This window comes from Meleagris gallopavo, chromosome 6, assembly GCF_905368555.1.
Source record: "Meleagris gallopavo chromosome 6, MGAL_WU_HG_1.1, whole genome shotgun sequence".
NCBI lineage: Eukaryota > Metazoa > Chordata > Aves > Galliformes > Phasianidae > Meleagris > Meleagris gallopavo.
In genome coordinates, this window is record NC_139409.1 from 17389101 (window position 1) to 17416253 (window position 27153).

General features: G+C 43.6%; 1 protein-coding gene across 1 annotated transcript in view; it reads left to right on the forward strand.

Moving 5' to 3' along the window:
• Positions 1 to 12707: 12707 nt before the first annotated feature.
• PIP4K2A (phosphatidylinositol-5-phosphate 4-kinase type 2 alpha) overlaps positions 12708 to 27153 on the forward strand; it is a 100250-nt gene continuing 85804 nt past the window's right edge. Inside the window, exon 1 of the mRNA XM_085227278.1 lies at positions 12708 to 13060. Within this exon, the coding sequence (XP_085083404.1) occupies positions 12920 to 13060 (141 nt within the window). The 5' untranslated portion in view covers positions 12708 to 12919. The remainder of the gene's footprint in view (positions 13061 to 27153) is intronic.

Consider the following 27153-nt stretch of genomic DNA (forward strand, 5'->3'; position numbering starts at 1 on the left):
ACCCCATAAAACTTCTCCCAGAATAGCAGGTTCTGCCAAGGGAAGGAAGTATGTGTCTCTTAGCTAAAACTTCAGTTTTCTCTTAGTGTAACATGGCCATGGAGCCAAAATATCTGCTTTGAAAAGGCCAAGCTGTTGGAAATTTCTTCCTATCAGGGAGCTAATGTCCAAAATAGTAGTTTCTAGGCTTAGCAGCAGAGGTGTGCGCATTCACGTCATTTCAGACATAAAAGCTGCCTGGTCCTTGCTCCCTTCTCCTCTTCCCCCTCCATAGGTTTCCAATGATGTGACCCCCTGCTGTGTCCCTAGCTCTGCCTCTGCCTGGTCCCATACTGGTTCCTGGTCTCCACTCCTCTCAGGCTTTTTCTTTAGGCCATTCATTTTCATTTCCAAGGCAAAAATGTTTTTACCAAGGCAGACGCCAAGTCACCGAAGTGGTCTCATGCTTTTTTAAGCAGAATGCTCCTGAGTGAAATCCCAAAGAATAGTTAGATCTCATTATTCCCATTTTCTTCACTCAAGATAGCAGCCTGAAGCAGTTTTACCACAAGACAGCTATTTTTCAGGTAGTTCTTTTCATCTGAAGTTTTATTGAGAGTAATTCTAATCTGTTGATAAAAATATTGTAGGTGCTGCTTTCCTACTTCTCAGTTCCCTGTTTTGTGCACACGTTTGGCACAGGGACTCATGGTAAGGTCCAACCCTGTCAGCTGACCAAGTGAAATTAATGAGGCTATCATTTATGCTACTGAACTTTCAGCATCAGAAAGGATAGATAAAAAATAAAAATAAATAAAGAGTCTGTGGGGTGTGGTCAACACACCAGCGGCACAGGATGCCATCCAGAGTGACCTAGACAGGCTTGAGCACTGGGCCCAGGTGAACCTCATGAGGTTCAACAAATCCAAGTGCAAGGTCTCACACTTGGATCAAGGCAAACCCCATTATCAGTACAAACTGTGGGATGAAAGGATTGAGAGCAGCCCTGCCAAAAAAGACCTGGGGGTACTGGTGGTGAATGGGAAGCTGGACGTGAGCCAGCAATGTGCCCTCACTGCACAGAAAGCCAACTGTATCCTGGGCTGCAGCAAAAGAAGCATGGCCAGCAGGGTGAGGGAGGTGATTCTGCCCCTCTACTCTGAGCTAGTGAGACCTCACCTGAGGTACTGCATCCAGATGTGGAGTCCTCAGTATAGGAGAGACATGGACATGTTGGAGTATGTCCAGAGAAGGGACACAGAATTGATCCATGGAATGGAACACCTCCTCTACAAGGACAGTAGGGGACTCTCTCTACTGAGTGAGCTGGTGCTGTTCAGCCTGGAGAAGAAAAGGCTATAAGGTGACTTGATAGTATACCTGATATATACCTGATATATACCTGATAATATCTATAGATACCTTTCAGTATCTAAAGGGGAACAAGAGGAAAGAAGGGGACAGACTCTTTAGCAGGGTCTATGGTGATGGAATAAAGTGAAATGGTTTCAAATTCAGAGAGGGCAGATTTAGGTTAGATGTGAGGAAAAAATCTTCTACAGTGAGGGAGATGAGGCCCTGGAGCAGGTTGCCAGAGAGGTGGTTGATGCCCCATCCCTGGAGGCATTCAAGGCGACGCTGGATAAGGTCCTGGGCAACCTGATGTAGCTGTGGTGTCCCTGTTCATTGCAGGGGAGTTGGACTAGATGGCCCTCAGAGGTCCCTTCTAACTCTAAGGATTCTATGATTCTATGAAAAACTCTCAAATTCAAGACTCACTTTTAGATTGATCATGCAAACTTGACAGATTTCATCTAGAAAGCGTGGAAAAAACGATGATGAATTTATGGACAATTTTCAGGGTGGGATTTTAAAACCCCAAATATAAGCACTGTGCAGCTGTAAAAATCAGTTCTGAAACACTCTGGGTCAGTGGCGGACATTTTAGAAAACTGAGATTTTAATTGGTTCAGCCATCAACCCTAATCCTCTTATCTTCATGTGTTAGGACATAGTACATGGTTGAAAATTGTCACCCACATCCTATACTCATATTTTATTTATCTATCCATTTTGTTAGCCTGTTGGTTAAATTGTTAAGGCATAGTTCTTAAAATAATTACATGTAAGAATAATTTGAGTTGCAGAACAGAAAAAAATACTTACTTTCTCCCATAGATTGCTAACTGCTTTAGTAATTTTTAAATTACTAAATATTCTGAATTTTTATCTTACTATATTAGTAATTATTATTGAAGTATTACTACTAGTATCAATTAAGAAGTGGTAAGCGAGTTGGAAGAATGCTATGAATTTAAAGGAAGGTCATTTCCTTGTGTACTAGCTGGGATAGTCTATAGACAGCAGGTACTGACAGGGAATGGTGCCCTGGGGACAAAGCCTGTGGTACTTTAAAATGTAATGAAGAAATTATCATGTAGTTTTCCATGAATGGAAGAGGGAGGATTGCATTTCCCTGCCCAGTTTATTATTGCTGACCACAGCATGGACTTTACTATTTTCTATGCTGAGATTCAAATATTATTTTTGTCCTAAAAACCAGATTAATACACAGAAGATTACATGCATTTTTAAGTAGTTCCTCATGCAAAAGTTGCTTAGAGTTGGCTTTTTTTCCTACTTTTCCTTAGGGATTGTTAGAAGCAACAATACTTCAGACTTACCGGGATGCCTAGGGTAATACATCTTCCTCCTAGAGAGATTTGTTCCAAGCTAATAGCACTTTCTGCCAGTGAACATGACTGAAGACAGAGCCAAGAGAAACCTGATAACTGACAGAAAATATCCCAGCAATGGATGAAGAAGCAAATGAATAAAATAATGAAGTGATAAGTCATACAAATTGTTTCTTTGCTCTGAGTGAAAGGAGAAACATGACAGTATCTGACAGAGCAGGTCACTTTGATGGCAGTCTTCCTGAGACCTACTGTCCTAGTAAAAGCTATTTGATTTCATCTATAAGGCACTGTTTGTTTCAAAAGATCAGTCTCATTCAAGCTTTCTCTGCTATTCCTTTTTAAACATCCATCTAATGCCTGCACCTCTGAGTAATTTTCTTGTCACAAAGAGAGTGCAGAAGACGAAAGCAAACCCCCGCTGCTTCCTCCCTCCCTTTTCATTCTATTATTTCCTTGTTTCTTACACTCTCCTCCATTTCCCTTTTTGTCAGCTATTTTCTGTGCCAGTCCTTCTTTCTGGCTGGTGCATGTGTGTGTGTATGTCTGCATATTGTCACAATCAAGAAGTGACAAGGAATAATGCTTTCTCATATATTTTTTAAATGGTGTCTTCACGCTATTGGTAGGTAGTCAGATAGCAACCCTGAAAAATAGGTTCTGCCTGCCAGTTAGTGGGAAGAACTCACCCATTTACTGTGTATGAGAAGACCTAAGACCCTTCCTTTGCAATATTCAGCAGCCAAAATAATGGGAAACAAACGCACAAATACCAGGTATCTTGGTTACGTCTCCTGAGTTTCCTCAGCCTTGGAAACAGGGGAGCCACTGTTTCTCTTTCTTCCCCCCTGCTTCCCGCAGGAACTCAAACTGAAACCGTGTGCTGAGCACACTGGGAGCAGCATGGAGATGGCCTCCTTCCCCACAGCAGACCTGTCAGCATGCCTGGGTTTTATCTTTTTTTGTTGACACTATTCTGTGAGTAAATACTGATTCTAAACAGAAAAGGGGGGTCTGTATCAATCAGTTTGGCATTGGTTCAGTGTCACCAATACTTTGACTTTATATTCAACATAGCATAGAGGTCTAGAAGGCCTGGCTTGCTGTGCGGTAGTAGTTGAAGACATTTCTGAAGATCAAGCTCAACCTGGATGTTCAAGAAACTGAAAAACACACTGGAACACATGAATATTTCATTCCTAGGCAATCTTTATACATCTTCACCTCAAAGCTAAGCAAAACCACTCGGCTTCCTCGTTGTACTCTTCCATGTAGGAAGGAAACTCTGCATTTCTGCAAGGACTGTGCCGTGCCTAACATCACAGAACTGACATTTATCTAAATAGGAAAACTCTTGCTGTGCTGCACTTACTCTGCAGTTTGCAAGCTTCTAAGCTGCCCTTTCTGCTTACCTTGAGAGGAAATGTGGTAGTGACCTCATTTGCAAATGCAGAAACAGTGACAGCAGAAGAAAGCTGTGGGTTTGTAGAATGTCTTCTGCTTCAGTTTTCTGCCACTCTTATCCTGCACAGCTCACACATAAATAACTGCATAGTTTAGAGAGAGCTTTGGGCATAAACATCAGTTTCTTGTCTGTCACTTCCATCTTTTTTTCCTTCCCATTAATTAATTAATCTCCAAGCCTGCTTCATGTGCAACGGACCTGAAAGATGTGTTTCTGAGCACTGCTAAGAAGTTTTCAGTGACAGCGTCTAACAACCAAAGCCCTGTCTGCACACAGGTTGCACTCTTAACAACTCTGATAATCCTCAGTAGCTCCCATCATGCCAGGACTCTGGTTACAACATCAAACCACACATGAAGAAGTAGCAGTGCCTTATCACCTCCAGATCATCAGGAAATGCCACCCCCACTGCTACACGCATGAGAGAAAGGCTGGGGCAGAGGCTCCTCTTCAGGCCCGGAATAGATGGGGCTGCTTCTTTTAACCTACTTTTTAACACCAGAACAGGCAATGCACTACAATCTCTTACAGCTGGAGGATGTCATACATGTGCAAAGGTGCTCTCATGGCATAGTTTCTACTAAGAGCAGGAAACAGGCTACCCCCACTAGTACAGCTGTTGAGCATAAACAACTGCAGTAATGCCTGCACTTGAGTAACTGTTCATGTTAAAATGACACTGCTCACATACTTACAGTAAAGACCTGTTAGATCAGGCCTCTTACACATTATTATTATTTTCAAACAAACCCGTAAAGAGGGAAGAGCTTCCCTAAACGGAACCCAGCCCAACCCCCACCACATACAAAATGGCGGTGCTGCTGCAGCCTGCAGCTCCTGAACCCATGAGGTAGTACAGTCATGGGCATGCAGCACAGTGCCACACAACGAGAAGCCTTTCTCTTGATTCTTGTCTACCGTATTTTATGCAATTTCTTGGAGATTTGTTGCAATTTCATGTCTAACCAACTCCTAAAGCATTCTCACTTCTGCTCTTGTGAGAAGCAGGAAAGAGATTTAGTGGAAAAAAAACAGCTTTAGGGAAGTGACTTTTCTGATTTCCATTTTCTTACAGCAAATTTCTTAGAAAATGTGTATTTGATATGTAAATTGGAAGAACTTGAGGCAAAATTGGTTTTACATATCGTAAAAATTTATTTAGCAGAAGCATATCGTATTTTACTGAACCCTAAATATTGCTTTTTTTTACACTGTAGATATAAAATATCCTTTAAAGGAGGAATGTGATAGACTCCATTAAGGTCCCATTGCCAATTTTGTATTGATCAAAATAAAAACATATTACCATTGAGCTATAAGGAGGAAAGAATGCAAACTCACATCCATCCTGAAGAAGGCAAGAAGAAGAATCTGAAGAAATAAGGTCAAGAAGCTCAACTGCACTTTCTGCAAGAGTTATGGGCGGAATTCTCCTACAAGCCATTTTTAAACATGGGAGAAATAAGAAGGTGATTGGGAACAGCCAGCACAGAATGATCAAGGGCAAATTATGCCTGAGCAACCTGATTGCCTTCTGTGATGAGATGACTTGTTCAGTGGTGGAGGGAGGAGCGCTGTATGCTTTGATTCTAGTAGGACTGTATTCTTTGATACAGTCTCCCATTATCTCCTTAAAGCCAAATTAGTGAGATATGGATTGTATAAGTGGATGATAATATGGGTCGAAAATCAGCTGAGCCACTGAGCTCAAAGGGTGGTAATCAACCATGCGAAGCAGAACTGGTGACTGGTCATACAAGTGGCATCCCTCAAGGATTCATGGTGAAGATAAAACTGCATGATATCTTTATTCATGACCTGAATGATGGGATGGAGTGCATTCTCAGCAAGTTTGTAGATGCCATTGGAGGTAGCAGCTGCTACGCTAGGAGGACAGGGCAGCTGTTCATAGGGATTTATTCCAGAGATGGGACAAGCAGTCACAAACAAGATGGAGCATGGAGAATTCCTATCAGAGATATAGAAAAAACAAAGGGGTGGCCAAATACTGGTAAAGCTGCAAGATTTCCTTCCTTGGAGATTTCAGAACACCAGTTGACAAGATACGGAGCAAGCCGAAGTGTGGTGATTGTTTTATTTAGATGCCATTCATGGGAGATCTGTTTTCCACAAATACTGTGCCACTACAGGTTCAGGATTCACTTGGGTTTATCATTAATCAGGGTCTTCATGCCCGGTGCTTTTCACCCAAAACAGAGGCATCCAATATTAAGGATGTTTTTGTAACTTAAGCTCTGAAAACACTGTACCTTATTTTCTGTACTTTCACAATACTTTTCTAGGAACTATGTCTCACTATTGGCATTAGTGGTACTTTTTAATATCTTCAGCAGAAAAATATCAGAAAGCTATTTAGCAACACTGAAACAGAGCATAAAGATACCCTTCTTTTAAAACAAAACCCTTAGTAATAGTGGCAGCTGTCTAAATTAGAACATATGGGAACCACCACAGTTCTTCAACAGTTCATCACCTATGGTAGTTCCTGTGAGTAACCACAGCAAGCAAGAAATTCTAAAATGGCACATACTAAGGAAGCTGTGTTTCTCAGCTGGAAATTGATAATGCTGCTGAAGTGCTGTAGCAGGAAGAAAAATGTCCCTGAAATTTTACAAATATTAAAAACAGAGCTGTTGCAAAATGGAATTTAATTGTGTTATCAAATAAGATGAGCTCTGCACCAAGCAGGATCCACTAAAAGATATGCAGTTAAAGAAAGTAAACACTACATTTTGTTTCTTAAATATGTTTAAAATGTGACTTTATGTTTAAAGGTTATTAAAACTAGATACAGGAAGCACAAAATCTTTTCAATAAGAAAAAAGAGTATTTTGAAAAACACCAGCTTTTAGGCAGACAGACATGATTAATGGATTTATCAGAACATTATACTTAATGTTGATCAAAATACGGTTCAGGATGAAGAACAAACAAGAAGATGTATATACAGACTGTCCTTATTATACATTTTCAATCTTCATAAGATACCATCATTTTGGTAATGGAATCTATCAATCTTTATCTTTTTGCTGGTCCAGATTCTCTACCCCTAAGCTGGAGCAACAGCACACAAGAGCAGTTCTGAAACTTTGCAGCTGACTACACCCAATAAAATAGAAGCTTGGATCAACTTAGAGACTTCAGAAAATCCCATCTTCTTCAGGAAACTGCACATAAACAGCTCAAGTAGTCACTATGAACCTAGAAAGGGTTAAAAGCCTTTGCTAAATAAGAAGGAAGAGGTTAGCCCTTAAAGACTATATAAGCTGCAAAACCTGGCAGTTGTGGCTTGTTAAACTGCTGGGAGGTGGAACTGACGGCTGTGCAGCCTAAGTGGGGAAGTCATAAAAGGGAAGCAGAGGGCCCCAGAGGGAGTGGGATAGCTGAGTTTTAGTGTTTCTCTCACTAGGGGGAATTTACTTTGTTTGAACTAAAATGGGCATGGCTACTGCTAGATGCTGATCACAGTAAGACTTTTAGTTGGCTTGTTTACGGAGAGTCAAACAAGGTGAGAAGAAGCTGTCCTGGCCTCCATCTCATTTAGGGCGGTGACTAAAGAAGCTACCTCTGGCTGTAATAATTCCCTAAGCCTATACTGGAGTGAGCTGTCTACTTTTTTTCAGCCCATCCTGCTCTCCCTCCTTCCCCGCCCAGCCGAAAAAAAAAACCCCCAAAGCATCACTTAGGACAGATGCCGGATCCCTAATTAGGGCTGATGGCCTCTTTGTAGACCTCTGGTTACATGTTATGCTTCCTGTTGAGAAACAAAAGAAAATTGGTAATGCTTAAAATGAAATGTCAGAATCTTTTCTGCTTAAGGAATTATTGCACTGATCTCTGTAAATTAATTTTAGTTTTGCATTTTTAGTTATGTTCCAGAGATTGTTTGAAATCCTCTGCAATGATGTGACATTCTGTGAACTTTAACTCTTGATGGCACGTCTGAAGGCTGGCAGGCATCACTTTCTGCCTGTAAGCGCATAGAACTAGTAATCATTTCCACATACAAAATGTATGTCTTCTTCTAAAATCAGAGCAATTAAAGAATCTGCATGTTAAGTAGTTGATAGTTACTACTTTTCTATTTCTCCTTTTCTGTTTTGTAAAGAAATGGAATGTTTTGTCTTCAAAATGTGTGGACTGCTCTTATTATTTCCATCGTGTCTTTAAGATGCATTCTTTAAAAAAGCAGCAGTATTTCACAACTAGGGGCTAGATTTAAAGTAGCCCAGCTCGGCTTGAAGTGACATGTGCTCAGACCAATTTATAGAGTAATGGAACAATTTATGAGTCTGCCTTAGCTGAAATTAGTTTCTGTGGCAGTTGGCCCAGGGAAACTCTGTGGGCCTTCTGTTCTTTGCAGCTGCAGAAAATAATTGTAAAGGGGAATACTACCTTCCAGTAGCTAGGCAAAGCCTCAATTACAAACTGTGATATCCCTTCTCCTAAAAGCAGTGAGCCTAACTCACCATTGGAATTGCTCTTAATGACCAGTGAAATAAAAACCAAGTCATTCCTATACACGCTGAAATAAAGTGTCAAATTAGAAAACGTTATGTTTAAACAATAAGGCTAAACAAAACTTTGCTGGAGGTACCAGTAAGAGTAAATAGTCTTTAACAGCGAGCTTGCTCATCCCAGGCTTTTCTTAAGTGCTAATGAGAGGGCTAGCACTCATGTTTCAATATATTCTGTTGATGAAGTCAGTTAAAGACAAGCCTTCATTAGCATGGGCCTGGTAGCTCATTTTCTCCTTCGCTTTCCCTTGTCCACCAGCTCCAGCTGAGCATCTTGTAGCAGATGTAGGAAGAAGGAATTTTACCAGTGGCAGAAAACAATTTATACAGACATGACGAAACAAAATAGTTTCATCTCCACTGGAGCTTCTAAAAACTGTTCAGTGCTGCTGGCGATAGTAAACTGCTTCACCAGAAGCTGAGTACATTCAGTTTAGTCCACCGGCATACATTTAACAAAGTTCCCAAACACTGTGAATTGACCCTGACCATGCCCTCCTATTCAGTCCTTATGCAGTTCTAAAGCTTTATATTCAGCCATCAAAAAGTTCTGGACACACTGAAGGAGTCTCAAACGCTATAAATCTGTGGGGGGTGGATTTCTTTAAAGTCAAGTGGGAAGTGCTGCTCGGGACTTGACATATGCAGTAACTCAGAGAATTAATCTCCTGTTCTCAGAAACTTCTTACCAGATTGGAACCTACAGATCCTGACTTACAATAGAACATGAATGCAGTTGTGAAGCTGCACTGACCAAGAGAGACCTCTCCAGAGGCATCACACGCAGCATGCACTAGGTTTGGCTTTAGCTCTGAAGCTTTTCAGTACCATCCCAGAATATCTTTCATCTTCCACTACTGTATATGCACCATGAACTCTAATCAGCAACATGTACTGACAGTGTCATATTATAACAAAAAACACCAATTTTGTCAATGGACTGAAATAAAACTATTCTGCTTGGCGGTCCTGGTTTTGACATGAAGCTGATGTGAGTGGTAGAGTCAGTGCTGGGAAAAAGAGGGAGCCCAGAGCTCCAGCTGGAAGGGAGCTTGAAAGCTTTTGCTGGAAGAAAGGCTGAGCGACAAAGATAAATGGGCTGCAAGAACACATATGAGTTTGCACAGGCTGAGGGCCTTAGTTTAAGGCTCGGCATACTGTCAGGGGTAGGGTGAGGACTGAGTCTGTGGTTAAGAGAAGGAGAAAGCCAAGAGCTGCAACTGGCTTGGGGGTATAAAGTGGCTGTCTCAGGGAAGTGTAGGCTGCAAGGAGAACGTGGCCACAAGAACTTCCTGGTGCAGGCACTGGCAGGGGAGCATGACCAAGTGTAAGGGTTTGTGTGAGGGTTAAGGTTAGGGCTGAAAGAGGGAGCCTGGAGTTGCAGCTGAGCTGGAGCTAGAAAGGAAACTTGAAGAGAAAAGGCACAGTGTAGAGAAAACACAGCAAAAGGAACACGTTACTATGAGCGCTGGCGGGAGTCCTGGTCCTTAGATCTGTATTAAACCTAGTATTCAGGCAGGGACAGCCTAGAACCACAGCTGGGTGCAGGGCGTGTGCCAAAGGAAAAGGTGGACTTTGAAAAGAATGTGGCTTTGAGAAGGTTTTGATGCAGGCACTGTTTGGGACCCTGGGTGGAGGTTTAGCATAAGACTTATTATTCTCAGGCTTATTCTCAGGATTACTGTTGGGGTGGAGGAAAGGGAGAGCCCAAAGTTCCAACTCAAAGGGTTTTAAAATGAAAGTCGAGAACATGACAAATCTGCAGGAGAAACTTTTACCACTTTTATCCTCTGATAAAACATGGTCTTCCTTGGAAAGGTTTCACGTTTGCAGGAAAGAGCTCTTCAGAATCTAGGCCAAGAAGACAGCAAAGTCTCCTGGAAGAAAGAAAAGAACAACTTCTTGCCCAAGACTCCCCTTCCCTATCATAAAGCTACCAAAATATTTGTTGCATGTTACACACTTAAAAAGCAAAATGCTTCACTATACAGATTTATTCTGGAAAGAAGATGAAAGACAAATATGTGACAGATGTCTCACACCGATGCGTGCAGTGTTGCACCGTGATCAGATGTCATGCTCTAAGCATAATGTAAGGAATAAATGGGTTCTGATCTCTTCTAAAAATCTGACTTCAAATCTATATTTAGACATCTAAGTGACCTGCTTTTAGTCAGAGGTGCTGACTATTCAGCGGCTTCCATTGACTGCAGAACAGACAGGAATTTTTGTTGTAATTTTTTTTTTTTCCAAGAATTTAGAATTCTTCTGTAACTCCTAAATAAATTTATACTCTAAAAATAAAAATAACTAAAAATGAAATATAGCTTCTTTGTTCTCAGTAAGCTGAAGAAAAAAAGACTAAGAAGCAAATGCAAGAAAAAAATATAAAGCACTACCAGTTTAGATGACTTTACTACTGCAACCACAACAGCCAAAGAACAGAGAAAATAAAACAACCACTGAGCTCGGTACACAAGGTTCTCAACCTGTGAGCACCTGCGTAGGTATGGGCTAGGAGGCCCTGAGTGCACCTGCAGACTCTAATGAGCAGCCTCACCTGGAAGGACCACCCCCAGCCTCTGGCCAGGACCTCTATTTAAGTTCAGAGATGGAGTTAGGCTTGCTCTTTGCTTGAGCTGTGTTTTAGGTGTATTTGTAAACTTGCCTTTTAGGTCATCTTAGCCCTTCTTCAAAGGTAGCTTGTTTCCTAGATGGACCTTGTGCTTATGTTTTTTGGGTGGATCTGGTTCAGTGCCTCTGTGGGATTGCTGATGTATGCTGGCCCCTGTACCTAGCCTTTATGGCATCAGGTCCTACTGGTGAGGGCGCTGCCTAGACTGGGACAGCCGTCAGCTCTCATTTGTCTGTCCTTGTAAAGCAGCCCTGCTGCTGCTCCCTGAAGGTTATCTTGCTTCAGGATCAGCCTGCACGTGCAGCCAGGACTACAGCAGGCAGGTACACCTGACTAGTTAAGAAGTCAGTGGGGGACCTGCTGTAAATGCTGTGTGTGCCCAAGGAAGGGTAACTGGGCTGGTGAAGGGCCTAGAGCACAAGTTTAATGGTGAGTGGCTGAGGGAACTGGGATTGTGTAGTCTGGAGGAGGCTTGGGGAGACCTTATAGCTCTCTACAACCTCTTGAAAGGAGGCTGTGGTGAGGAGGGGGTTGGTCTCTTTTCCCAGATAACAGCAATAGGATGAGAGGGAATGGCCTCAAGTTGTGCTAGGGGAGGTTCAGGTTGGATGGTAGAAGTTCCTTCTCACATAGAGCGGTGGTGCATTGGCACAGGCTGCCCTGGGAGGTAGTGAAGTCACTATCTCTGGAGGTGTTGAGGAACTGTGCAGATGTGATGCTGAGGGATGGGATTAGTGGCATAGTGGGGATGGATAGGGGCTGGACTAGATGATCTCAGTGGTCTTTTCCAACCATAATGATTCTGTGATTCTCTGCTGTCTCTAAGTTGGCTCTAGTGCAGCTGGGGCTACCCATAAAGCCCTGTGTGCCAGGAGAAGTGTATTTTGTGTGCAATGTTTCTAAGCTGCGAACGTAGCCTCTGCAGGGTACCCTGTGGCACTGACCACATCCTGTGTGGTCACTGAGCTGCATCAGAAACACTTCAAAATTTTTGCTTTGGGTACAGCTGGGCAAATGTAGCCTGTGGGGTCTATGAACTTCACTAAACAGTTAAACTGCTGCACAGAGTCTGCCGGAGAGTGGTATTTTCAGGGAGAATTTGCTTTCTGTCAGCTAGGACAGCTCAGCTTGCAGGCTGGGGCTATGTCAGGAGACGGTGTGCGGCGTCCTGTCTCAGGCCGTTTCCTGAGGCGTCCATTTATGGAGGAGATGTGAGAGATTAGCGCGGTGGGGACGCTCTGGGATCCATTTCCAACCAGGGCACCGCAGTAAGCTTGAGCAGAGGCGTCCCGCACACGCCCCCCTCCCAGCGCTGAAGGCACCGCGCAGGCCCGAGCCCGCAGCGCGTGCGCAACGGGACGCCGAGAACCGAAACTCGGCGCTCGTTCCCGCCGGCCCGGAGGGGCGGGGCGCCGCCGTGCGTGGCGGGGGCGGCTCCCCCGCGGCGGGCGGGGCCGCGGCGCGCGAGCGGGGCCATTTCGGCGCGGCAGAGGCCGGGATGCGCGCGGCGCCCCGCGGCAGTCAGTCTGTCCGCCGCGCCGAGCCGCCCTCGGGGCTGCCGTGCTGAGCTCGCGTCCGCCGCGTCTCCCGTCCAGCCTCCCGCGCCATGGCGGCCCCCGGCACCGTCGCCTCCGTCATGGCGAGTAAGACCAAGACCAAGAAGAAACACTTCGTGGCGCAAAAAGTGAAGTTGTTCCGGGCCAGCGACCCGCTGCTCAGCGTCCTCATGTGGGGGGTGAACCACTCGGTAAGCGGCGGGGCCGGGCGGGACCCGGGGGCGGCGGTGCCGCGGTGCCCGCGGGCGGCGGGAGCTGCCCCGGCCCCTCCCGGGCGGCGGTGCGGAAATGCACTGCGGTTCCCTCCCCCCCACCTCACCCCTCCACCAAAAATTGTAAAGCGATGATGATGGAAGAAGTACGTAGCGCGGCGAAGTTCCCCGTCCTCCCGCGGCGGGCTCCGGCGGGGCGGTGCGCGGCTTTGCTCTTCGCTCCCTGCCCGCCCGCGCCCGGCGGAGCGTCACATGGCCGCAGGCGGCGGTACGGGCGCGCGGCGCTGCGGCGGTGCGGATCGGCGCGGCGGGGTCCGGCGGTTCCCGCAGCCCTTCTGCCGCCGGCAGCTGCTGAGCCCAACTTGTGCGCGGCGCCCGCCCCGCTGCGGAGCCGCCGTCTCCAGATGCGTCCTCGCAACGCTCCGTGCCGGAGCTCTACGCGTAGTTGTCAGCGTGCGCTTTAAATGAGGCTGGTTTTGTAGAGGCGATGCGTCGCCTCGGTGTTGCCTTTGTTTCCTACCCGTCCAAACCCGCCGCCTCTCTTTGTGCGCGGTTCGGCGGTGCGGGCGCGGGTGTCGCTGCGGTCGGGTGACCCCACGGAGGCGGTGGCGCAGCGCTGCCGGTGGGTCGGTGCGAGCGGCGGCATCCTGCGGCACGGGCCGGGAAGGAGCGAGCTGCTTAAAGCCTCTGGTTGTGGAAGTGTACGGGGTGCTGCTTGCCGGAATTAGGCCTACAGGATCCTCTTGTCCCTTCTGAATGCACGTGATTATTTTATAGGGAACCTCCTAGGCAGAGCTCCTGGAGGGCAGCAGGCTGGTGACACCGAGTTGAGATGCTGCTGGAATGGGGCAGAGCTGCTGTTGGAGCAGAGCCCGCAGTGCTGTGTGCGTCAGCCCCAGCTGTTGCTGTGTGTCTGCTCTGGGCACAGCAGTGCTCACCGAGGAAGTCCTGTGCCCTCTCAAGGGTTGTACCAAATAACAAAGCAAATAGGGACCAGCACATTGCCGTGTGATTTCTACCATCCTATGCTGCTATGGAGTGCACGGCTCGTCCAGTTAGAAGATATCGTAAAGGCACGCTACTTTGTGTGTGTAATGCTTAAAATGGCAAATAGAAGGCCTGGAGTTGGTGAGGGGGGTTGGAAGGGTAGGGCAAGCTGAGGAGTATGGCAGGCTTGGAGAGATGCAAGTTTGCTTTTGTATGAAGGAAGATGGTAGAATTGAGCATGTGCTGTTGCTGCTCTCTGATGTCCTTACCTTACAGCAAGGTGTAACTGTGAGTGATGCTTTGAGCCCTGTGGAAGCTGTCTCTCCCCTCCCCCCCAAGTCAGGGAGCATGCAAAAATAACTTGATGTGTCCAAATCCAGGTATTTCTTTGGCTAGGAACACTGCATTGAAGTGCTGCTGGATCCCAGGTTAGGCACTCACCTCGGTGTGTGTAACACTGGGTGCAGCAGTGGCTGACAGATGGAAATGAGTGCGTGGTGTGATGGGAGCAGCTCCAGTCAGAACTTCGTGCGGGAGAAGCACAGAGCACCTCAGTGCATTCATTGAGGTCAGGAATTAGGCACGCTTATGTTTGTTAACAAAATAAACAGAAACCCAGAAGAAAAGGTTAGACTAGGAAATGAGCATAAATTATAGTTAATGATGATAGTAATTAAATAAACTTAGAACATAGTATTCATCTGAAAAACTTCAAGACTGCTTCCAGAACTGCATGCAGTGACTAATGAGAGAGTTTCTGAGCCCTAAAGGCTTGACACTAAGGATATGCAGATGGGGTGGGTCTGATATGTGGCTCCTACATCTCAGCAGAATATGGCATACACTGGAATAAAGCACTTGGTGATGATAAAATGGGAAAAGCAGTTTTTTCTGTAGGCTTTTTGAGTGTAGGGCTGGAATGCTGATACACTTGATGGCCAAGTTTTCAATTTAAAATCCAAAGATCATCCAAGTGTGAAGAAGAGCCATACAAAGAAACTGTGACAAGAATTGTTAATCTATCCCTCCTAGAAGGAAGTATGACTAGAAAGGGAAGTGTCGCGCATCAGCATCGCAAAGTGATAAGGCATACAGCAAGTGTGTGAATTCCTAATGAGAAAAAGGTCTGCAGGGAGGTGTGCTACCCAGGGCTCCTAAACGCAGCACCTCCTCCCCATCAGACTGTGAGGAAATTGTTTTGGTAGCCTTTGAGTAGGAGAGATGGCAGAATCCTTCTTGGGATTGCAGTCAGGTTCAGGAATAATTTCAGAGGGCACCTGAGGGAAAGCAACGTGTAAACATTACTGAGATCCTAAGGAGCATGAAAATGTGCTCACACGGAGAGCAAGGCATTCACTTTTTTGGTATACTGAAAGATGCTGTTACGAAACTTTCGCAAAGTGAAATGCCAGAAATGAAAGACAGGCTTTGCTTTCTGCAACCTGTTGTGGTTGTCCTGTTCCCAGCATTGGTGGGTCTGCTCTCTCATGTTGGCTGTCTGCTTCTGTTAGGAGCTGGTTAGGAAGGCTGGGAATCTGTAGAAAGCTATGCTGAGCTCCTTCAAAACATACCACCCACAAATATGGGAAAAATAAAATAATAGAAATGGATTTTGGCTAACTAGTTTTGAGGTAAAGAATGAGACATTGGTGGCCTCACCTTCAGACTGTATTTAGTGATTAACGCAGAAGAGAACGAGCACCTAATGAAATTCTTGAGAATAATGAATGTGCAAGTTAAAAAAAAAAAAAAAAAAAAAAAAGGCCCTAAAACTCAGCCCCTAGAATCTGTAGTCGCCATCTGTTTCGGGATGATTACAAGCTGATCTAAAAATTTGCCAGCGCTTGACTTTGCAGTGGCACTTGCTGCCTAATGAGCAAGTGAAACAAGAATGCATGGATCAAATGCCTTTTTTCTCTCCCAGCATATTTGAAGAGTACATCAGAAAGTATACTTTCTGTGGGCGAAGAATTCAGCAGATAATCAACTCCAAAATTGCCTTCAACTGCTTACATGAGACACCCTAAAGCCTGATGCTACTGTTGCACTCTCAGCTGTAATCTGGCTTGATCTTTTTAAGAAAAGTGGAACAACATGAGGACAGCATAACAAAAGGAGCGAAAGCTATGGAGCTCTGATATCTGCCAGTGTGACATCTCTACTGTTAGAGCTGGACAAGGGGAGAATAATAAAACCAGTGTAACATGGAAGTGTGGCTTTCCACCTCCCGTGTCTTAGTATCTGTGCCATCACATCAGGAAATCTGTAGTTCTGCAAAGATACAAAATAATTACAGGATAGGTTATGCCCTCTAGAGTAAAAACTATTGGCTTATGTTTATCATAGCTAAGAAACCACACAGCGTTTACTACTGGTTATGCATCTGCAGAACTTACTGCAACTTCTGGCTCCAGATTTTTTGTATGCTTTTACATGATAGAGTAGTTAAACCCTGAGGATATGGAACTGTGGGGCTGATTCATGGCATCGGCTGTGAGCGCAGCAGACTGACTGGGAGCTGCAGAAGGGCAGGGCTGCCCATGGGTAATGTTGTCAGCTCTGTGGCTAGTGTTTACATTAACGCAGAGCATCACTGCTGCAAATGTGCTCTGATAGTGGGTTTTCAAAGTGAGTGAGGCAAAGTAATAAAACTCGAGTTATTGATCTTAGAGTCAACTCCACATTTTTTAACAGCGAGCTGGAAAAAGCCCTCCTTATTAATTGTTTAATGGAGGTGGTGGTAGATTATGTGGGAGAAGACACTTTCTAAGAAGCAGTGAGAAACTACGTATTAAAAAGCATTGATTACAGCCGAGCAGATAACGAAGCAATTAAAACTATTTTTGAAAAGTCATCTGGGCTGAGTGCCCAGATGTTTGTATATAGAAGGAAGTAGAACAGGAAAAGCTATTTACTGAGAACTTGGTTCTCTTTTGGGTGTTAAGCTCTGTGTTGTTGTAGAAGTTCACTTAATATTTTTTTGCATCTGTGTGGACAAACTACTAAAAATACAAATTGCAAGTATTTGTTGTGATTGGATTAAACGTAGTAAATGGTCTTACATGAAATAAAGGTGGAATGATACTTCACGTGAGTGTCCTCTGAACTACTGAAAGGGAAACGTGCAGTAGCTGCTGTTAGGGGTGAGACAGGAAGAGAGATGGAAAGAAATCTCGTAGCAGTTTCAAAACGGTGCTCTGTAGTTTCTTTCCCTCTACAAAATAAGATGCTGCAGAGGCGAGGAGGTTCTTCTGCCTACACGGTTTTGAAACTGAGTTTCATTAACCGTGACGAGGAGGGCTGGACAATGTTCAGTAAAGCAAACGGGCAATGCAGATTGGTTTTGCTGACTCAGCTGAGTCATCTTATTTGAGTATCATGATGGCTTGAAAGAAATTCTGTGGTGGATTGTTTCAGAACTTCTTGTTCATTGAAGCAGTGTGTTATGCCTGTTGGCTACAGGCTAGTAAACACTTATTTACCTCCTATACTTTAGGGTGATGAGCTTTGTTTACTCTCTCACCTGTTGTGCAGTGCCTGCTGCACACGCTCATTCTGTGCTCTTTGTGATGCAGAGCTCCATAGGCTATCTGTGCAGTATGGAGCTACCTCAGACCTCAGGAATAAGATGGAACTACCTGTTGTTTACTGACCCTGTGTTTACTTTTGCCTGGCCTCTCAGACTTGTAGTCATGTTGGCTTAAAGATATCTTGATTTGTTGAAAGGTCGGTGTTGTTGTTGAACAACACCATTTTAAAGACTTGAGACAAGTGTGCATTCGTCTTCACTTTCTCCTGTTTTTTAAGTGCTTGAGTTCTTTTGTGGATAACTGAATTCCAGTAAGAGTTCATTGATGTATACTTACTGCTATGTCTTGTTTCCATGTTGTTCTGTTTTTTATATTTGATGCTTGCTATTTAGATGGCTAACAAAAGCCCTGCTTTTTCTTCCTTCCTTTTTACTGTTGGTGAGGTGCATCTTCTTTTGCAAAGGAGCTGCAACAGTGTTTAAAAAAAATGTTGCTGCTCTGGGATGGTAATAAGAAATCTTGTTAGCTTTCAAGGTTTGCATCCCGGAACCATGGTGAAATGGACTAGTTTTGAATTGTTGGGATGGTAACTTCTTGAATGTGGTTTGCTATGTGAACATCTCGCTTACTGTAGAATCCAGGCTCTGTAGGAAGATCATAAGTTAATTAGTTTTGTCTAAGAGAGAGTGCTTAATAATGGTGTTGTGAAAATTGTTGGAAGCAGCTGAATGCTGTAATGATGGATGTCACAAACTGAAAAGGAAACATTGGATCTGTCATCATAGAGCAGAGTTGAATTGTTTGCAGTGGAAATACTTCTGGCCATGCACCTTTTGGAATACTTATTTTTCATCTCGCTTAGTGAACTACCACCTTGTGTACTGAGACAAGGTAATTAATCTAATCCGGCTCTTTGGGGAGCATTTTAAGTTCCCAAGGCAACCTTAATAACATGGCTGTGAGTATATACATGATCCTTTTAGATTCTAAGAGAAAACTTAAAACAAACAAACAAAAAATTCCATTTGTTGCCTTACTGGAAAGCCTGTGGAGCTCCCAAGTGGGGCTGGGATTTGCAAAACAACCCTGTTACTATCTAAACTAACTCACTGAATCCCATTTTTCCTAGGCTCCCCTCTTGGTGTCCCTGCTATGTGCTAACTCACCTCTCACAATCCTGCTGGTTCCTGTTTGTGCATCTTATCAATCATGTCTTTACTATTCCAGCCTTCCTGGTTGACAGGCTGAGCCATATCTGCTTTTCCTGATCAGTAATTATTCAGCTACAAACTAATAGCCCAGTAAAAATACACTTTCAATTCTTAGATGTACCATCATGCTCAGAATTCATTGTGTAGGCATTCAAACAGCCGTGCGTTCACACACTGTGGTGAAGCAGAAAAGGTGGAGCAAAGCTGTTGCTGTGTAAGGAAGCGCCAGTTTACACTAGAATAAGGTTAGTCAAACCACAACCTCTGTAATTGCTGCTGGACTTGTTTCTACTCTTTGGTACTGAGCTGATCCTGTAGTGAGTTCATCTAGGACAATGCACTAGTGGGGAAACTACATTATTCACTCTTCTATGTTAGGGTGGCTTTTTTTTTAACTGAATAAGCCATATCCCTAAGTGTCAGTCCCAGCTTAAAAGAGCACCTGCAAATGCTGTGTAATAGTGGAGGGTGAAGACTGGCTTGGTTGCTTAGGACAGTTAGAAGGACTCTTAGCTCTAGTTTGTACTCCTTAGTTTCCCTATCAGCAGTTCAGTTTCGCATCTGCAGGTGAACCGTTGCACCTAGGCAAAATACTTGAGAACCCTCACTGGGTTCTTTCCAATTATTTTAACCTTTTTAAGCATGCATGTGGGCATGTGTTTTGTAAGAGACACAGCAATTTGTTATACCTGTCAGTTTCTTTGGTCTTATGGAAGACACTGAGGCATCTAAGCTTTCAATTTCTTTCTTTCTGGATAGATGGCAAATGTCTTTAGAAAAGCTGCAGTTGGCTTCCTAGTGGCTGCAGTTTTTGAAGTTGCTCTTAGATGTAAATGATAATGTCCAGAAGACTTTCTCAGCAATAATTCATGAGAGTCGTATCTTAAAGATTCTCTTGAGCAATATCAAGCCTGTGGTTATAGCAGTCCCTCTTTTTGGGTGGAGGAGAGAACAATTTTGGTTAGTCTGTGACTAGCCTGAAGAAGGCAGCTTAATAAGGGTTTTATTATACTGAGCTGAAACTGAGCAATATCTGATTAGCTTGGTGCTAAGCCTCTGTAACTCTGTTACCAAAACTAATAGCACTGCTACAGTGCTCTTCATCTAGAGGAGTGCATCATGGTGCAAGGTACACTTACAGCTGTTTTGCTGTGATTGATTCTGCTTGATCGTATTGCCCACTGTATTGTAGACCCCTTCCAAGATCATTTGGGTACCAGAAATGTTGCAGTAGTTGCAGGCTGAGTTTGTTCTGTGTACTAGTTTTCTTTCTCAGTGCTGCGAACTAGAGAAGATTTTATGGTATTCTGCTGTATTGTGGCCCTAAGCATGGGCTGGGTTCTGGATGAAATCTTCCTACAGGAGTTCGTGGGTGCAATTGCCATGTTGTGTGAATCAGACATGGTTGGCGTGTCTGAAAAACCAGTAAATCTGTATAACAAAAGCAAGGTTGCTAGTCATGTCTTTTTAAATTTCTGTATTTTGATTTAAATCTAGAGCCACATCTAGGTGATCAAATGGCAAATTACCAAAAATTGAGAGGGTGTTTGAATGAAGAGGGGGATTTTTTTTTTTTTAAAAGACTGTGAGGTTGCAATCCTAAGAATTCTTTATTGTAAACAGCAGGTGGTGAATGAGGTTACTTTTTTGCTTCTGTGTAATTTTGAGAGCAGCAGAACGAACACTTAGATTCAGATGATCAGTCCTAAAACTTACGTTTCTTTAATAAATCATCCTTATTTCAGAAAGCATTATTTTCTTAGCAGATGATAAAAGCTATCACTCAAATCCTGTTCATAATTTCTTCTCTGCTGTTTGTACTTGTCACGTGCTGTTCTGTTTCCGGGGGTTTCCTGTGCCTTTTCCAATTGTGAAAAAAATCACATGGTCTGTTCCAGACTTTGCTTATAAAGCCTATGAATACACAACTTCAGTTTTTTAGGATGGTATGCAAATCAGTTCTCCATTTGTTAAATAAATATTAGAGGCTGCCTGGTAGAAGTAGTGGTAGCATTTAAAAGCTCACGCTTGAAGTAAGGGTTTTTACTGTAAGGCCTCCAAGAGGAAGTACTTATTAACCCTGTTCTCTGTTGGCTATTTGAAGTATGTGGTTGTGTTTCTGGGAAAGATAGCGGCCTAAAACACACTGACTTCACTGGGAAAACCCATGTCCAGTCCCGCAGCACAGCTATGGAAGCCTGGGGAGTGACTCAGGGCTGAGGTGCAGCTGAACCCTGCCAGGCCCAGCTGGTGCCTCGTGTGGGCCGGGGGCTGGCTCCTTCTCACACCCAGTACTCTTTCCCCTGTTGCAAAGATCGAGTTGGTGGAGGAAGGCAGAAGAGATTTTCTGGCATGGTTGTTCTTCCTGGGCCCGAGCGAAATCATCAGCACAGTGAGATTTCAGTCTGACTCATGCTGTACTTGCGGCCTGCGGTGAGCCAGGCAGCCTTCTGCTCGTGCACAGCAAGCACAACCAAACACATACAACTCTTTCTGGAGTTTACCACTTGTCTTTTACAGGCTAGGGGAAAAATAATTTCCAGAAACAGAATCTTGGTGCTTGTTAATGCTTAGCAGCTCACAGACAAAGTCTTGTAACCCCTGTTCTCAGCAGCCTTTGCCCATTCCTGTAGATGCTGCAAGCTCCTGATGCAGCAGTTTCCCCAGCTGTTATTTTGGTATTCAGCTGATTCAACAATGCTGCTTTCTCTTTCCTACCTATGGCAGCAGGCGGTTGTGGCTGATTCTTTCACTAGGGCATGCTGTGCCCCAGGGCTGTGCTGGTGCAGGGATGTAATAAGGTTCAGATGTCTTTTGGCTCACATTCCTGCCCTCTTCCCACTGAAGGCTTCCCTGCCTGTGGCAAGGCAAAACAGCATTCGAACCTAGGGCATCTTGAATTGTCTGTGTTCTGCACCATTTTCATGGTGAGATTTCCTTTACCACATCTCCCAGTACCACTTGTCAGGGATTTTTTCCCCAAGTACTGTATTACCCGTGGCTAGCAGTGGTCATCTTCTCTTGAAAAGCAAACCAATTACTTCTTAGAATATTCTTTCTACTTGCTCATTCTTTCAGAGAAGGTATATTGCATGTTTCTCCTTGGAAGCTGTTGGGATGTTTTTAGTATAAAAAGGAACATGGATCTTCTGTGTTTACTTGATACATCCTGAACTTGCAGGTCATGGTCTCTGGGAAGAGTTAACTTTGGGGACTAAGCTAATTCATTTCTAATTAACGTTTACATGGCAAGCACTGTCTAAATAATTTTTTAAAAAGCCTGGGCTCTTTAAAGGAAGAATATAGATTTGATTGCATAGTTCTCAAGATGGAAATTATGTAGCCACATGTCTAGACAGGATTTTAAAGTGCAAAGATTGCCCTGCTTTTCTTCTGCTTGATTCAAGTACTGATGCTAGCTGGCATGTGTCACTTGGAAGAGATTTAATATCTACATTTTCAGGTAGGTGGAAGAAATAAGAGAAGTGAGAGAGAGCATGTAGCTTCATGCTTTACATTATTTACCATTACCTTCCTAGCAGACAAGTTTGTCTGAGAATTGGTTTGTGGTGTTCCTGCCAGTTATGTTTTGCATCTTCTCCCTGCATTTGATAGACTATGGAAGTAAACCCTGAAATACGCTTTTCATTTAAGTTGCATATTACCTTCCATTTTCCCTTCCATTTCTCTGAAAGTATGTTTTAGTCTTGGCAGCTCAAGAACTTAGCTGTTCAAATAAGCATTTTGCACGTGCTGTTGTAAAGATTCCTCAAGAACCTTAGCATCCCGAGAACAGTTAATCTGCAGATTGTGTAAGAAATAATACTGAGACACTTATCTTACACAGTGATGAGAGGGTAAATGTTTAGAAATGGAAGTGTTCAGTCTGGAAGTCTAAACCTGCCATAGTGCTGCTACTGATGCAGTTGTGTTATACAGTATATAGCTACAACTTGTGCCAACCACCTTCTTCTTTTAAAAACATGTCCCTTAGAGATCTGCCAGTAATGGCAAAGCTTTCAGCTGTATCAGCCTGGAGCTCGAGGTGGGGCAGACAGAAGCGTGCAGCCACATTGGCTGTGGCTTGGAGGGTTTTGCCATTGCAATGGCTTTTCCACTGAGGCTTTGGAGATTATTTTTTTTTTCCAACAAGTCTGACAAACCAGGAATGAAAATGCTCAGCTATTAGACTCTTTGACTGTAAAATACATAGTGTGCTGTGAGTCACAGCACCACTGCTGCATAACTGAGGGCAGCTTGCAATTTTCTATTTTCCTTTTTAGAAACAGGCTAGTCAAAAGATTGGCATTGTTGAATTTTACTGTACCCTCCAGGACAGAGTAGCTCATTTTCTATCTGATTAATCTACTGCTTTGTCAAGTGCTTCCTGAAGCCTTAATCCTGCGCAATTGCATATATTTGCTGGAGTAGTGCTAGTGGGAAAGTGAGATCTGCCATGTAGCCAGCTGCCTCTGGGCATGTTGCATGGCCAACAGTTGGTACCTGGTCAAACAGTTCAAGGTAGTTGTCTGTGTCTGGGCTGGTGTCACGCTGGCTCAATATATGGGTAGTGAAATCCACTCTTAAATGTTTACAAGGTGACTAATCGGATAGCGATGCTTATCATGTGGATATCTCAAATTTTGAAGTTCTTGGGTAATTCCCATCAGAAGTTTGGGAGCAACAAAAAAAATAGTGCAAGACTTGCTTCAATTCTGAGTTAAGCTAACAACTAATGACAATTCACTTTAATCTCTTTAATCATCTATAATTATCCAGACAGTGGCTCCAGAATATCATAGAATCATTGAATAGCCTGGGTTGAAAAGGACCTCAGAGATTGTCTAGTTCCAACCCACAGCAGGGTCACCAACACTAGATCAGGCTGCCCAGAGCCACATCCAGCCTGGTCTTGAATGCCTCCAGGGAGTAGTTGCATTGCTTTATTGGAAATATAAAATATTTTGTGTTAATATAAACAAGTGGCATTTTTCTTGTCATTTAATTCCTGTGCCGTTAAACAGAAGGCATTTAATTAATGTTGATAACTTTGTGTGATGATTTAGAATTGTAGAATAAAATCATTTATTAATGAACTATTTCAAATGTCTATTATCTTGTTGTTTTTTTTCTCCCTCCACGGAGTACTCAAGTTCAGGAAGCACAGTAGTGAATGTGAAACCAGTAAAGCTGCAGTGCTATGTGCTTTGGGGAGGAGTTGTGCTTTGTGATGTCTGCCTAAGATGGGGACTAAGAGGCATGGCTCAGTCCCTGGAAATTAACATTGTGTGGAGTAGGGAGGGAGCAGAGATATGAGACGTGATGCAAGTTGGTTTTGTTTAAAATAACTTCCAAAATGACTTAATTCTCCTCGTGGCCTTTTTAAGCACTGGTGGTAGTAATTAGTGGGCAGGAGAACATGCTGTGAGTCCGGCTGTGTTACTCCTTTCTGCTGAGGGTTTTTCCTAACTGCAAATGTTAACCAAACAGAAATGGAGAGGAAATGGTTGTGTGCAGTCTGTTATTTTTAAACCGGACTGCAGATGGTCCAAATCCATAGTAACTGTTCTGTGTCTTGGAAACGCTTCTGCTTGTACCAGTGATAGAGACTGACACCAGGGTTGTTGCTGAACCTAACAATCAATGCGTTAAACTTAATCCATCTTAGATTGCAGCATTTAGTGCTGTGGCTTTTGCAGCAGTAGTACAGAAACCTCAGTCTGCTTTCCTGAATCTTTGTCCACAAGTTAGAAGATGCCACTTTTTTCATTTATTCCGCTGGTATGAGCATCTTTCCTGGCATTGTATTGAGCTGTGGAAGGTCTTCCTTACAGAAATGATACAGTATCCTTCTCTCCATGCTTATAGCAGCTCTTGCTTCTAGTTTTGAATGTGCATTTCTTTCTACTTCTGTGGCTGTGGCTCTGTTGGGTCTGTGACTACTGGAGGAAATCTTTCTGCAAGTGATGAGTGATGCTTATGCTAAGTAACAATTTGCCAGACACACTGGTAGCTTTTTTGCATCTCCATGCACTGTGGGAATAGGAGTTCTGGAGAGGATAACTTTTTAATACAGCTGTGATGTGTTGCTTCACTTCTGTCCCCTTCCAGCAGCAGTAGCTCAGGTTTTCTTCTTTCATTTTTTTCATTGTCCTCAGTATCATACCCCCGATCAAGCTGTTTAATTTACCAGTTCAGCAGGGAAAGCTCGTTGGGGAGGAGGAGATGCTGCTAGGAAAGCAAGTAGTTGTTTTCTGATGGAATCTGGTGGTGCAGAAGGCATAGCAGGGCAAGCCTGTGGGGCGTGATAAAGAGTTGGAAGTGAGTCTGGTCCCCTCACCAGGTTAGCAGATGCTTGATTCGGATGGTATCCCTTCAGCCTCATTCTTCCCAATTTTAACCTCACTCATACTCACTATGCTTGCAAACTCTCACAGCAGTATTATTATTCTATAGTCATCTCAAGCAAGCAGGTGTAATATTTACATGAGCAAAAATCTCTTCTTGAAATGACATACATTTTTCTGTACAGTGACCACATGTTGCCATGTGCTTTGTGGTACATTTAATAGTTTATCAGCGTATTGAAAACTTTGCTTTTGCACCTACTGCTGTCCAGTGCACTAAGTTATGTTTGTTGAGGCTGGCATAAGACTCTTATCTCTGCCACTCCAACAGAAGATGTACTTCAAATTCAAGTGACTGCTCTGCTAGTGAGCTGCTTTTGCAGCTGGTCTTTTCTTAGGTGGGCTTTCAACCAATCCATGTCCAGTCAGTACCAGTCACAGCACTACCTGTGATGGAAAGTAAAGGGATAAATGCCTCCAGTTGAGCCTTTCCCAGCTGCATCTGTTTCTAATAACAGGAGGCCTGGTGCCTCCTGCTTAGTTCATGCTGGCTCTAGTGTTTGTCTGATCATCCAGTAAATCAATTCAGCTTGCCAAAAGACCAGAAACTAATCTGGTAAAAATGCTGGTTTGACCTTTAGTTTTTTGTTCTTGCCTTTCCTGGGATCATAGATGGGACCAGTTTATTTTCTGGTAAAGCAGAGGTGTTGGAGAAAAGCAGGGGATGGAGGCTGCTCCACTTGCTAAGTGATAAGCTGTGTAGCTCAGCCATACAGCAAAAGGCTGCAAAACACCAGCTGGGGCTATGCAAGCTGCTGCTCAGGTTGGTTCCACCAAGCAGGCTCAAAAAGGGCCTTTGAATGATGGGCTAGGAGTGCAGGATGGTGCTTGCACAGACTTGAGCAGCCCTGGAACTGCAGCCAGAGTGGAGCATGAGCAGAGTGAACTCTGTAGTACTGTGTTATATGGCAAAGTCTGAGTTTAGAATTCTTCTGACAATGAATTGGTCTGACAGTGAGCATTTTCACTTCTTACTCCGTTAGGCTTCCATACATCAAGCCTGATACTTGGCAGTACTTAGGTGCTAGCATGCTTTCACCAGCAGATTTCAGGCTGTGCATGAGTTGTGGTGCATCTGCTCTGTGCAAATGTTCTAGCTCTTCCTGTTTTAGTGGCAGCAAACCCTCGTTTGGGCCTGAGGAATCTTTAGAGCTGAAAACGCTCTGCGTAGGATTTGTGCATCAAATAATAATACAGAGTATAATACAGAGTATAATACAGAGTATAATACAGAGTATAATACAGAGTATAATACAGAGTATAATACAGAGTATAATACAGAGTATAATACAGAGTATAATACAGAGTATAATACAGAGTATAATACAGAGTATAATACAGAGTAGTATTCAGGACTAGAGTCTTGGTCTTTCAGTTGTTTTGTCTGTGGCCTTTTGCTTGTTTTGTTGCTAATCTTTCTACCATAGTTCTTGCAAGAGTTGTTTGAGCCTACCTGTAGGCTTTTCTTTGTATCCTGGTTATTCTCTGATATCTTTAATCAGTAATATATTTTTATATGAAGGTCTCCAGAGAGAATTGCAACTGCATACATGTATAGGTGTTCTTGGGAGGTGTAACACTCCTGATGTTCTCAGAATACAGACAAGATATGTCATTTTGATGCATCATAATACAGTTATTGTGATTGTTTTGCAGGCTTCCTCCTCCTTTCAGCATTTTCCATGCAGTGCTACCCTGAGAACTGTCTCTTGTCACATGTTATGGCTCTGCTAAGCAGTGAACTTGAATGAAGTTGTTAAACAAGAATTTTGATGCTTGGCTATAGTATACTTGTAGAAAGGACTTGAGTTTTATCTTCTTAGGTCATACTGATTACGTGAATTCAGATCTTGGTTCTAGCTATGGTTTATTCGTGTTAGGTGTCACTGGTGCCTTGCTTTCCTATGTCTGAAGAAACCTGGAAGTATGATGGATAG